Source organism: Rosa chinensis, chromosome 2 (genome assembly GCF_002994745.2).
Source record: "Rosa chinensis cultivar Old Blush chromosome 2, RchiOBHm-V2, whole genome shotgun sequence".
NCBI lineage: Eukaryota > Viridiplantae > Streptophyta > Magnoliopsida > Rosales > Rosaceae > Rosa > Rosa chinensis.
In genome coordinates, this window is record NC_037089.1 from 57,340,776 (window position 1) to 57,354,388 (window position 13,613).

Below are 13,613 nucleotides of genomic sequence, written 5' to 3' on the forward strand. Positions count from 1 at the left end.
CTGAAGCCTAGTCAAAAGAATAGACAATAAAGTGTGTTCCAACTTTTGTTGGGATCCCTCCTTAATTGGAGGAGACAAAGAAGCAAGGAAAGCATGTGTGCATGTGAAAGAGAAAAAGGTGTTTGGATTCTTCTCCATGCAAAGAAAGCATGCGGCAAACATGGCTGGAAAACATGCAGAAGACAAGGAAAGTGAAAGCATAAAAGAAGAAGGAAAAGTAGAGGAAACATGCAATCATTGTGGCATGCAAGCACACACCGTAAGAAATGGAAAAGCATGACTTTGCTTTTCATGTGTTCACACTTGTCTTTACTTCCACTTGCATGTGATGAGCTGCATGGTATGTGCATGAAGTGCACTGCCTATATATTGGCATATCGGCAGCAGCAGAAGGTGAGAGAGGGCAGAGAGCCCAACCTCCAGAGAGGAGAGAGCAGAAACAACTCTAAGGGTCTTCATGTATAGAAGCAAAGTGAGTTGTGTTCAAGAGTGTGTATAGCTCTTGGGATAGAGTAATCTTCTAGGATTGAGAGAGGGTGTACAAGGGGTATCCGATTGGATACGAGGCTTGGGTTGGGTATAAACTTGAGTGCTCTAGTTGTGTATAAACTAGAGTGGTGTAATCTTGTACTTGTGTAATTCTCTCATTAGTGAAGATAGAAACTCTCTGAGGACGTAGGCAAGGAAATTGGCCGAACCTCGTTAAAATCTTGTTGTCTTATTGGCTTGCTTATTTCTTCTTTCCATCTCTACTAGTAGTACTTGCATGACGGGGGGGATTAATTTCCCAACAGTGGTATCAGAGCCGATGGTTTGGCTAGGACAAGTCATGCATCCATGGTGTAGTCAAGCAAATGGTCAAGGTGGCAGCCCGAAGGTGCAATAGGTGGAGTCAGCTCGGAAAAGTTCTTAGCAAGAAGAGCGGGTCGGAGACTCAAAGAAATCCTCATCGATGGTGTATCGATAGGTGGAGTGATTCGCGAGCTAAGGGGAGCAAGGTGGACTCGGGAAAATCCTATTCAAAAGTGGAGCTGCAAGGGATCATAATATGACTCAAGGGGATGATGGCTTGTGAGGTTGTTTGTCATGGCAAGTTCTAGCACCTCATCATTCAAGGTGGAGTCAATTAAATGGTTAAGGTGTTAACTCAAAAGTGCATTAGGTGGAGCCAGCTCGAGGAAAATTCCTAGCAACGTGGAGCGGGTCAAAAACTCAAGAAAGTCCTAATCAAAGGCAGTTGATAGGTGGAGTGACTCGGAGGCTAGGTGGTGCGAGCCAAACTCAGAAAAAAAAAAAGATCCTAATTAAAGGTGGAGTTGCAAGAGACCAAGATATGACTCAAGGGAATGATGGTTGGTGAGAGTGTATATCTCACTACGGTGGTTCGTGGTGTCAGCGATCGTGCTTGTTCGTCGTTCGTGGTTTTCGTTCGCCGAAGGTTTGCATGTTGATCGTGGTTGCTCATCATGACTTCAGGTATTGCCTCATAGTTTGAAGTGGCGCAGTTTGATGGAAAAGGGAAATTTCACTCTATGGCAAAGGAGAGTGAAAGACATCCTAGTTCAACAGGGCTTAGTAAAGTGTTGAAGGGGAAGGATGTGAAACCGGAGAAGACAGCGGATAATGCAAGGAAAACTGTCGGGGATTTAGTGATCATAGCAGGTCTAAATCCAGAGGCAGGGATGCTACAAGTGTCGTGACTAGGGTCATATGAAGCGAAAGGCTTGGATGGCATTGCTGTAGCAGAAACTGATTTTCATATGGAGATGCTCTCACAATCTCCATAGGTGACACATGTTCTTTGACTGGATATTAGATTTGGGATTGGCGTACTTTGGGTGGTGTGACGATGTCCCAAGGTTACAGAGAAATTTAATATCCTTGAGCCAGTTAGACTCCAAAGGCTGCAGGGTTTCGTCAGCAGGGGGAGTTATGAAAATCACACGTGGCGGCATGGTCCTAATGAAGGGAGAACAGTGTGGTAGGTATCATCTGGTATGTCAGACCTTGATGGATAATGGGAAACAGGAGTGCGCATAGGCGAGTCTCGTTTGCGGGTACAGCAGAGACATCGTTGACAAGTTTCCGAGTCCAGATGATGGTGAGAAGGTAAATCCTGCTAGGGAAGAGGTCGAGTCAAGGTTCCTCTTCAGAGCCAACATGTGATCGTTGTCTCGGGGTAGTTACACATGGTATTGGCCGATTGAATCAGGGGGAGCTAGGACCAAATGCAATTGACTCTGATTATGTGTAATTGCGCAACTAGAAGGCCAATGGAATGCTTGTGGGTATAACAAGCTGTGTCTCAGATTGAGATGACTTCAAAGATTGAAGTAGTGTTGCGGAGCTCTCCATTTAAGTCGGGAGGTGGAGATTGTTGGGATCCCTCCTTAATTGGAGGAGACAAAGAAGCAAGGAAAGCATGTGTGCATGTGAAAGAGAAAAAGGTGTTTGGATTCTTCTCCATGCAAAGAAAGCATGCGGCAAACATGGCTGGAAAACATGCAGAAGACAAGGAAAGTGAAAGCATAAAAGAAGAAGGAAAAGTAGAGGAAACATGCAATCATTGTGGCATGCAAGCACACACCGTAAGAAATGGAAAAGCATGACTTTGCTTTTCATGTGTTCACACTTGTCTTTACTTCCACTTGCATGTGATGAGCTGCATGGTATGTGCATGAAGTGCACTGCCTATATATTGGCATATCGGCAGCAGCAGAAGGTGAGAGAGGGCAGAGAGCCCAACCTCCAGAGAGGAGAGAGCAGAAACAACTCTAAGGGTCTTCATGTATAGAAGCAAAGTGAGTTGTGTTCAAGAGTGTGTATAGCTCTTGGGATAGAGTAATCTTCTAGGATTGAGAGAGGGTGTACAAGGGGTATCCGATTGGATACGAGGCTTGGGTTGGGTATAAACTTGAGTGCTCTAGTTGTGTATAAACTAGAGTGGTGTAATCTTGTACTTGTGTAATTCTCTCATTAGTGAAGATAGAAACTCTCTGAGGACGTAGGCAAGGAAATTGGCCGAACCTCGTTAAAATCTTGTTGTCTTATTGGCTTGCTTATTTCTTCTTTCCATCTCTACTAGTAGTACTTGCATGACGGGGGGGATTAATTTCCCAACAACTTTGAAGCCTTAAATGGATCCAAGGCTTTTAGTGTGCATTAGCGGCAACAATATACCTGAATTTATTGGCTTACTTCATGAAAATGAAGGACTTATCGCTCAAAGAACAACTGATTCCTTCAACACAGTTTTACACCTCGCTTCGAAACTGGGACACATTGACATGGTCCTGGAAATTATTAAGTTATGCCCTGAATTGGTTGCTGCTGAAAACAAGTACCTTGAGACTCCAGTTCATGAAGCTTGTCGCCTTGGAAATGCCAACATCTTGAAGCTGCTATTAGAAGCCAATCCTCAAGCGGCAAGTAAGCTTAATGTTGAGAAAAAGAGTGCTTCTTTTCTAGCTTGCAGTCTGGGTCATCTTGCTGCAGTGAATCTCCTATTGGAACAACCTTGGATGGAGAGCTTAGAGGATGTTGGGCTTGATCAATCATGTATTCATGTTGCTGCATCCAACGGACACACAGGTATGGTTAGAAAATCTCACGTAGCTTATTTTATGCATCCTAATTCCTTTTGCATGAAACTATCATTCTGGTTGATTTTTAACTCTTGCAAAATATCATTTGATTCTATATCATTGTTATTGTAATGAGATCGAATGTTGTTTCAATATATGCACTATTAGATTCGATATTTAGAATGATCTGGTGGTGCAGATATTGTTAGAGAGATACTAAACATCTGCCCTAACTATGCTCAAAAGACTGATGACAATGGGAATTCACCTTTGCACTATGCTTGCAACAAAGGGCACAGGGAAATAACCTGGTTACTGCTACAGCGTGATGTCAATCTGGCCTTGCAGTATAACAACAATGGTTATACACCTTTGCACTTGGCAACAATAAATGGAAACATATCAGTCCTTGAAGACTTCGCATTGAAAGCTCCAGTGGCTTTTCATTATCTCACAAAAGAAGAGGAGACAATATTTCATCTGACTGTGAGATACGGCAAATATCAAGCTTTGTTATTCTTGGTGCATGTTGCTAACAGTACTAATCTCCTTCACTGTCAAGATCGATACGGTAACACTATCTTGCACCTTGCAGTTTCTGGAGCTCGTTATGAGGTGAGAAATGAAATATCAATTTTAAGTTTTTAACTAAAGCAAATAAATCAAGAAGTGATCATTACTGAAGCAGAATGTGGAATTGTAGTATAATATAGACAAATATATTCCACAGCTTTATGAGCGACATATCCAAGCATCGTTCTTACATCTTTTTTACTAATAGATACACGTACTTCATAAATTTAATGGACATAACAGAAATGTCAGTATTAATGCCATTTTTCTTTAAATATATGGAATCTCTGCCTGTACGTATAAGGACCGAAATGCTTGACTTACAAATTCCCAGTCATGTATAACAAATTTTAAATCGAAAATATGCACAGCGTCTAGGGAAAATTAATCAAAAATATGCCAAGACAAGCATAGAGTCTTGGGAAAATTAAACAAAGGTAATATGCCAAGACAAGCATTGACATCATATATATATTCACTTATTCTCAAAGGTTTTTTCATTCTATTCAGATTGCTGAGTACTTGATCAACAAAGCAAAGATGGAGATTAATTCACGGAACAGCAAAGGACTTACTGCATTTGACATCCTCAGTCAGGCCAAAGACAGTGTAGAGGCTCGTCATCTTCAGACAATATTCCACAAAGCCGGTGGTGAAAGATGCACTAATGTGACAAGTACTTGTTCACCAGAAACATCATCTTCATGGCAGAGTTACATATTCGAATCAGACATGTCTATTACAAATGAAAATGCTTTACCCTCTTTGCAAGAAATAACCTGCACTCAGCCAGACAACCAATACAAGTTAAGACAGTCATCGGTACTCCACAATCAAGTTCAAGGGAGATTTGACAAGGCAGCATACAAGCTAAAGTCCTCTCCCTCAACCAACTCACATCATCAATGCAGCAAGTCTTCGAGCAAAAGGCACTGCAAAGATCATAAGCAGCATAAGATGTACAGAGAGGCGATACAGAATGCAAGGAACACCATAACACTAGTTGCCATTTTAATTGCAACAGTTACTTTTACTGCTGGAATTACCCCTCCAGGTGGTGTCTATCAGGATGGAGCAATGAAAGGGAAGTCGATAGCAGGCACAACAACATCTTTCAAGGTGTTTGCAATAAGCAATGACATTGCTCTCTTCTCATCACTGTCAATAGTTGTTGTTCTTGTTAGTATCATACCTTTCAGACGAAAACCGCAGATGAATCTCTTGGTGTTTGCCCACAAGGTCATGTGGGTAGCTGTGGCTTTCATGGCAACAGGTTATGTTGCAGCCACATGGGTGATCATGCCGAGAAATCACGGGACTGCTTTTGTGTTTGTGGCTCTACTGTCTGTCAGTGGTGGCACTCTAGGAACAATTTTCATTGGTTTGGGAGTGATGCTTGTGGATCATTGGCTAAGAAAGTTGAATTGGAGGAAACTGAAAAGGGGAATCTGGGGAGGTGCAGATGAAATTGAAAGCCAAAATTCTGATGTTGAGAGCTCATTCCATCAAGGCTATCACTCATACTGAATATCTTTCGTAAATGAATTGTAAATAATGTGTAATATCGATCTGCAAGTCAAATGCACTTGAACTACCAAAAGAATTAAAATTTGATTGTAAAGATTGTTTAAGTATAATGTATTTGAGAGAGATTGATGAGAGAGATGTGTTCTTATTATTGAGAATAGGAGCCCTATATATAGGGATTACAAAGTGCTAGTTCTAATGTTACAAGGAATACCAATCCGTGTAGGATTGGGAAATCTAGAACCTTCTCTCCTATTCCTATTCCTAGTTTGATAAGGCACACTAAACTTGATTTTCCTTCAACACTCCCCCTTGTGCCGCTCAAACTTGGTGGTGACGCTTCATCCGTTGCCTCGTTAAAAACCTTGCCAGGTAACAAAAACCCTGTGGGACAAAAATAATCCTGGTCGAAGGACAAAAAGAGCACAACACGTCCTTCACTCTTCGAGATCGAACATGTAGACATCATAACTCCCCCTGATGTCGATATCTCCCCCTGATTGCTACAATCGTGGGAGTTCGGATAACTTTCTCAATCCGATGCTCTTCACATGTTTCTCGAAGGTGGATTTAGGTAACGACTTAGTGAATAAGTCCGCTACATTATCCTCTGATCGGATTTGATTTACTTCAATTTTTAGAAGTGATTGTTGTTGCTGATTATAAAAGAACTTGGGCGATATATGTTTGGTGTTGTTGCCTTTGATGAAACCTAACTTCATTTGTTCAATACAAGCTGCATTATCCTCATAAATGCATGTAGGTTCATCTGTGGTAGACTTCAAACCACAGCTTCCTTGAATGTGTCGAATTACAGACCTTAGCCATACACATTCACGTACAGCTTCATGTAGAGCAATAATCTCTGCATGATTCGAGGAAGTAGCAACAAGGGTCTGTTTTGTAGACCTCCAAGATATCGCGATGCTTCCCATGGTAAAGACATAACCCGTTTGGGAGCGACCTTTGTGAGGGTCAGAGAGGTACCCTGCATCAGCAAAACCCATCAAGACATCATTATCGTTTTGATGGAGGGAGATAGGAGGACGCCGGCCACCATGAGCGGCGGCGGCGCCGGCGCCGGCAACATGGCCGGCGGCCATTCCATGGACGGGGGCGTTTTGCCTTTTGGGGTCCGATCCCAATTTTCCGTCATTCCTTTTCTCTCTGTAGGGATAGAATAGGCCCATATCAATCGTATCTCTTAGGTATCGAAAGATGGTCTTTACACCAATCCAATGGCGGCGTGTTGGCGCAGAGCTATGTCGAGCTAACAAGTTCACTGCGAATGAGATATCCGGTCTTGTGCATTGAGCTAAGTACAATAATGCGCCTATTGCACTTAAATAGGGCACTTCGGCCTCTAATGCTTCTTCGTCCTCATCCTTTGGACGAAACGGATCTTTTCCGGGCTCAAGACTACGGCCGATCATGGGAGTACTCGCAGGCTTCGCTTTATCTTCATTAAAGCGCCTTAGAATTTTCTGAGTATATGCAGACTGATGGATCAAAATCCCATCACTACGGTGCTCGAGTTCTAAACCGAGACAAAACCGTGTCTTCCCAAGATCTTTCATCTCAAATTCGGATTTCAAGTAATTAGCAGTTTCCTTTAACTCATCTAGAGTTCCAATTAGGTTCATGTCATCGACATAAATTGCTACGATTGCAAATCCGGAACTTGTTCTTTTAATGAACACGCATGGGCATATTTCATTGTTAATATATCCCTTCCCAATCAAGTAGTCACTTAGACGGTTATACCACATCCGTCCAGATTGTTTTAATCCATATAGTGAGCGTTTTAATCTTATTGAAAACGCGCTCCGTGGTTTAGAGCCACTTGATTTGGGTAATTGAAGTCCATCTGGAATCTTCATATATATCTCTGAATCTAGATCCCCATAGAGATATGCTGTAACCACATCCATAAGCTGCATGTCAAGTTTTTCGGAAACTACCAAACTGACAAGGTAGCGGAACGTTATAACGTCCATTACGGGAGAATATGTCTCCTCGTAGTCGATTCCAGGGCGTTGTGAGAAACCTTGCGCCACAAGGCGGGCTTTATATCTTACCACCTCATTTTTCTCATTACGCTTTCTAACAAAGACCCATTTATGGCCAACAGGCTTTACACTTGGGGGTGTCTGCGTTACAGGCCCAAATACCTGTCTCTTTGTTAGTGAATCCAATTCAACCTGGATCGCATCTTTCCATTTAGGCCAATCTGCTCTTCGTTGACATTCTTCAACAGAGCGAGGTTCGATATCATCATATTCTATAATCCCTTTCGCAATATGATATGCAAATGCATCATCAATCGCCATAGAATTTCTATCCATCATCTCATGTACACTAGTGTAATTTATGGAGATCTCTCTATTCTCTGGAGTTGGTTCTGACATTTGGAGCGTCCCCCAATGATGTCTCTTGGACATAACCATAATCCGGAATATTCTCATGAGATGGATTATTTATATCGATGATTAATGGATTATTTTGTGCCAAACTCGCTTTCTTTCTTGGGCGAGAATCCATCGAACCTATAGGCCTCCCGCGCTTCCTGGTAGGAGCCATGGGCCTAGCCATAACGTCACCATCATTGAGAGATGGGACGTTGGCGCCATGCTCATGCATTCTTGAGTTGGCGTCATGTCCTCTACTTTTAGGGACATCAATCCTTGCAGGCACGTTTGCAGCAGGTATGTGTGATCTCGTCACTTTAGCGATATCAGAAAACGCATCAGGCATCGATTCTGCTACGTTCTGAAGATCGAGAATTCTCCGCACTTCAATTTCGGACTGTGCGGTTCGGGGATCAAGATGAGACAGAGTGGGGACAGACCACGACAATTCCGGTCGTTCCTGTTGAACATTGGTGTTCTTATCTCCCCCTAACGATGGGAAGACTGTCTCATCGAAGTGACAATCCGCAAATCTTGCGGTAAAGAGATCGCCTGTCAAGGGTTCTATGTAGCGGATAATCGTTGGAGAATCATATCCAACATAAATGCCTAATCGTCTTTGAGGACCCATTTTGGTGCGCTGTGTTGGCGCAATTGGCACATAAACTGCGCACCCAAATATGCGTAAGTGTGAGACATTGGGCTCATACCCAGTCACCATCTGGGACGCAGAAAAAGGTTGAGTGGCAGTGGGCCTCAGACGAATAAGCACAGCTGCATGCAATATTGCATAGCCCCAAGCAGAAATAGGGAGATTGGTGCGCATTACCAATGCCCTAGCGACCATTTGTAGTCATTTAATGGCGGCTTCTGCGAGACCATTTTGGGTGTGAACATGAGGAACAGGATGTTCAACATCAATCCCAATGGACATGCAATAATCATCAAAAGTCTTTGATGTAAACTCTCCAGCATTGTCTAATCTGATAGACTTAATAGGATGATACGGGTGGTGAGCCCTTAACTTAATTATTTGTGCTAGGAGTTTAGCAAATGCAGCGTTCCTTGTGGACAATAGCATGACATATGACCAGCGTGTCGATGCATCAACCAATACCATAAAATATCGAAATGGTCGGCATGATGGTTGAATAGGTCCACAAATATCACCTTGGATTCTTTGCAAGAATGGTATATTTTCTTTGGTGTCCTTTGCATAGGATGGTCTCGATCCTAACTTTGCTAAAGAGCAGGCTTTGCAGAACGAATGATGGGCTTTATGAACAACCAATGAGGATTTTGGTTGAGCCACAAAATCACAAGTGACTTTAGAAGTAAAAGTTGGAGACAAAGGAGCCTTGGTGGCGTCAATGCCACCCTGAGGCCGCAGGGGGAAGGCGGCGCCGGCCAAGGATGGCCGGATATGGGGGTGAACGGCGCCGTGAGGCGCAGGGGCTCCTTCGGTGTCCAAAAACCGATTTTTACTTCTTTTCGTTCTGAAAAAGGGATGTCCGTGTGAAGTCTTTAATATACGGATCATCATGTCACGACCTGGGTGTCCCAAATGGTCGTGCCAAAGCCTATATGTGTCGGAATCCCATAAATCATCTCTCATGACATGGTTGGATTCAATGACTCGAATAGTGGTTGCATACAACCCACTAGAGCGACACATAAGTTTCTCTAATACTCGGTTATTTCCGTAGTCATTAGAGGTGATGCAAAGGAACTCTTGTTCATTCTCACAATGCGTTTCCGCATGAAAACCATTGGCTCTTACATCTTGTAAGTAATAAAGTTCGAGAAGTATGTCCATGACATGAGATAAAATAAATCGATACTTTATTAATAATAGCCAATGATTACATCAAAGTTTCTTGATCAAAATCTAATCCAATATAAAAATCAAACCGTAGACAAATCGTAGTCACTCAATCCGTTCGGTAATTTCAATTTAGTTGTGACCAGGTAAGGTAAGGTGAGATTTTGGTGGAGCGTTGCTCACTTTTAAAACCGTTCTCTCAGATCAAACCTTGCCTAGACATCACAAGTACTCTTGAGTACGCCTAGAGGGAAAAAGTGAATACAATAAGTCATTTTATTGATTTAAGGCATAATTGCCATTACATGATTCTTGGAAATAATAAAGACTATAAAAATCTGCGGCATTTTGTCTTCATCGCCAGATTTAAATTCTTTGTGAACTCGATGTCTTGATCACCATGATGCGACTACCTTCGTAGGTACATTGCAAATTCAGGTCCATTGATCAGACGTTCCATATCAGAAATAGACACCATAAAGAGGATTCTCCCTTGATTGAGGCGCATTGGCGCAATATGCATAGTCCTTAGGACTGGTGGCGTTGGAAAGTGGTGCCCATGGCCAACGTTGGCTCCATGGTTTCCAACCCTATTTCCCTCAAAATCACGCCTCCTACGGTCGTGGGATTGTCGCCTTGAGCGATTACCTTCTTGAGCATTTCGATCGTATGAATCATGACGTCGATGGCGACTTTCTCTAGTCATAGGACGATGCTCTTGATAGCTATCTTGAAGCCTATCAAATCTTCTTTGCACAAGTTCATTGCCATGTCTTTCAGCAGTGGCCATAGCTTCAATAAGCTGTTGGAAACTTGTGATCCGTCTTGCATTTACATGAGTCCGGAATAAGTCAGAGGACCTCATAGCACAGGCGGGGAAGGTATTGAGGGTTTTCTCAATCAATTGGTCTTCTGTGATTGTTTTTCCACAGAGACGCATCATTGCTCTGATGCTGAGAGCTTCCGAATAAAATTGCATGACAGTGTCAAATTTAGAGAAGCGAAGATCTTTCCATTCTGCTTCTGTATTCGGAAGTATGGAGTCACGAACATTGCCATATCGTTCGCGAAGCGCATGCCAAAGCTTTATGGTGCTATCCTCATTTATGAACTCAAACTGTAGGTCACTATCCATGTGACGTTTCATGAAGGCAAGTGCCTTGGAATTATCTTTCTCAGTTTGAGGGTCTGGAGCTGTTTCTATAGGACAAAGCTCTTGGATAGTATGCAATGAATCCCGGGCAATAAGGTGGGTCTCGACATCAATGACCCAAATTAAGTACATTTTGCCTGCATAATCCAATGGAACAAAATCGAGTTTGTTCATGTTTGACATCCTGAAAGATGAAACAAGAACAAGTTAGTTTCGGAGTCAATGCTTCCACGAAAACTAATATAAATAAGATTTCCGAGCTATGCTACCAAGAAATCGATTTCCAAGAATAATTGGATTAGACCGAAACAATGATGTTTGTATGGTCAAAATAGATGTTCACGAACGCTCTTAGTCCGTAGCATACGAACGCTCTTAGTTCGTTAAATCGATGCTTACGGACGCTCTTAGTCCGAAGTCTTACGAACGCTCTTAGTTCGTTAATTGCGTGAATCCCCACGATTCCGCTTTTCAAGATCGAACCCACGTTATAAGAAAGGTGGGATGAAGAAGAAGGGAGGTTTTTAAGTCCCCGAGAAAAAGAAGAAATATTCAAATTTCAAATTTTAGGAACTTTAAAACTTACTCTTTTGAATACTTACTTGGTAAAAATTCGGAGCAGATTCTGTTCTGAACAGCTTGTACCTCGATTGGTGTACAGATCTCAATATGACTCCGATAAGGCTGAAATTCTGAGGTTAGATGGAAGAGATAGAGACGAACAACTTTGATGAAGAAAGTTTTTCGATCTGAGCTTCCGAACTAGACGTTTCGAGGCTTGCAAGAAGACGGATGTGCACAGGAACGGAAAAAAGATGCAGTGGGTGTGCGTTGGCTTGTTTGCGCAGCAGGGATGCTTCGGTGGCAGCAGGCTGGAACGCAGGGCTGCAGGAAGGGGGCAGCAGGGGCTGCTGTGCAAGGTTGCAAGCACACGGGCGCTCGGGCTGCAGCGAAGGCTCGGCTAGCTCGGGCTAGGGGTTGCTTTGTGAATGAGTTTTGGTTTTCTGTTTTGTGGTTAGAGTCGTGCTGATAACGTGTTTAAGTATAATGTATTTGAGAGAGATTGATGAGAGAGATGTGTTCTTATTATTGAGAATAGGAGCCCTATATATAGGGATTACAAAGTGCTAGTTCTAATGTTACAAGGAATACCAATCCGTGTAGGATTGGGAAATCTAGAACCTTCTCTCCTATTCCTATTCCTAGTTTGATAAGGCACACTAAACTTGATTTTCCTTCAACAAAGATTTCATATATAGTCCTTTTCGGAATTGCTGTGATTATTACAAAATTGAAGTTTTATTCTAGCTTTGGACCATTGGTAGATTTGCCCAAGAGGTAGATTCTACTCATTCTAGTGTTCTACTTCTACCATATTTCGAAACATGTTATGCCCGCGTATTATGTTTCTCTAACTTATTAGTTGACGTTAAGTGAGTTCAGGACTATTTAGTCTAGTGACATTAGTACTTGTTTTGTAAGTAAAAAATTCTAAGGTTATACCTCTTTGGGAACCTCTGGCGAGGTTTTCAGAGAAGTCCGGTGGGTGGCGGTCGATGACAGGATTCCAGCGACCGGTGGCTGGAATTCGGATGTTGGTGACAAAAATCCGGCGATTGTTGGCCAGATTCCGGAAGTCTGCAATGGCTTTTCTCTCTATGTAACAAAGGAGTAAGGGTAAAATAGTCTCAAAAAAAAAAAAAAAACATAATTGGGTACTAGAGATTACTTTATTAGAGTCTTCATGAGTAAGGCATAAATTAAAAAAACTTAATTTGGCAAGTGGGAAAAAAATCTCTAGAATTAGGGAAAATTGACAAAATCCCAAAATACAAAATTAAACACCGGATTGCAAATAATGCAACACACGAGCATCAACTTGCAAGGCTATAAATTCCAGCGCCTCTGCTTTCGGATTCCCTGCGACGGGCGCCGATGCTCCACGTAAGTTAACTATCCTCAGGTATACTATTTTTCTAGTTTCCAGTTTCTAAATCGGGCTCTGAATTCCTGATTTGTTGGTCATTGAGAATTGAGAATTTGATTCAATTCCGTTTCCCTAATGACGTTGTAGATGATGCTAATGTTGATGGTGTTGATTTAGATGCTGTTTACGTTGACGATGATGTGCTGTTGAATTGTTGATAATGTTCGCAGTGCATATGTTTGCTTCCAAGGTTGTCAGTAGTGTCCTATTTCACCACTGATGCTGGAAGTGTCTGAGTCTGCATGAACACCTCCCTGGTTTAGTCTGTTAATCTGTTTCGTATGAACAACAACTAGGATCGATGTTGCCTTTGAGCCAAAGCCTACTTGTGCTCCGGTCTCCCACCTCCTTCCCTAGCCATTAATTAAAAACAAAAAATTTCAAGCTAATGGGTTACTTGAATGCCGCGGATGGCACCCTGAAGGCTAAGAACGGTTAGAGGATTTGAATGTCGGGTGTCCTGACGGTCTGCAGAGTTATCCCCAAGACCCCAACGGAAGTATCTGCAGCTTGCGTGTTGCTTTATTTGGATATCATGGACGTAGCAGGATGGCTGTAC

General features: G+C 42.4%; 1 protein-coding gene across 1 annotated transcript; it reads left to right on the top strand.

Moving 5' to 3' along the window:
- The first annotated feature begins 242 nt into the window (after positions 1–242).
- Positions 243–5,815, top strand: LOC112190959 (ankyrin repeat-containing protein At5g02620). The gene is made up of 3 exons (XM_024330478.2): positions 243–3,591; positions 3,784–4,199; positions 4,668–5,815. The coding sequence occupies exons 1-3, from the start codon at positions 3,138–3,140 to the stop codon at positions 5,682–5,684; spliced, it is 1,887 nt and encodes a 628-aa protein (XP_024186246.1). The 5' UTR covers positions 243–3,137; the 3' UTR covers positions 5,685–5,815.
- The last annotated feature ends 7,798 nt before the right edge of the window (positions 5,816–13,613 follow it).

Excerpts from the sequence above, each read along its gene's own strand:
- LOC112190959 (XM_024330478.2), top strand. The coding sequence starts at position 3,138 with ATGGATCCAAGGCTTTTAGTGTGCATTAGCGGCAACAATATACCTGAA. Across the intron at positions 3,592-3,783 it reads TGCATCCAACGGACACACAG|ATATTGTTAGAGAGATACTA; the intron begins GTATGGTTAGAA and ends CTGGTGGTGCAG. Across the intron at positions 4,200-4,667 it reads TTTCTGGAGCTCGTTATGAG|ATTGCTGAGTACTTGATCAA; the intron begins GTGAGAAATGAA and ends CATTCTATTCAG.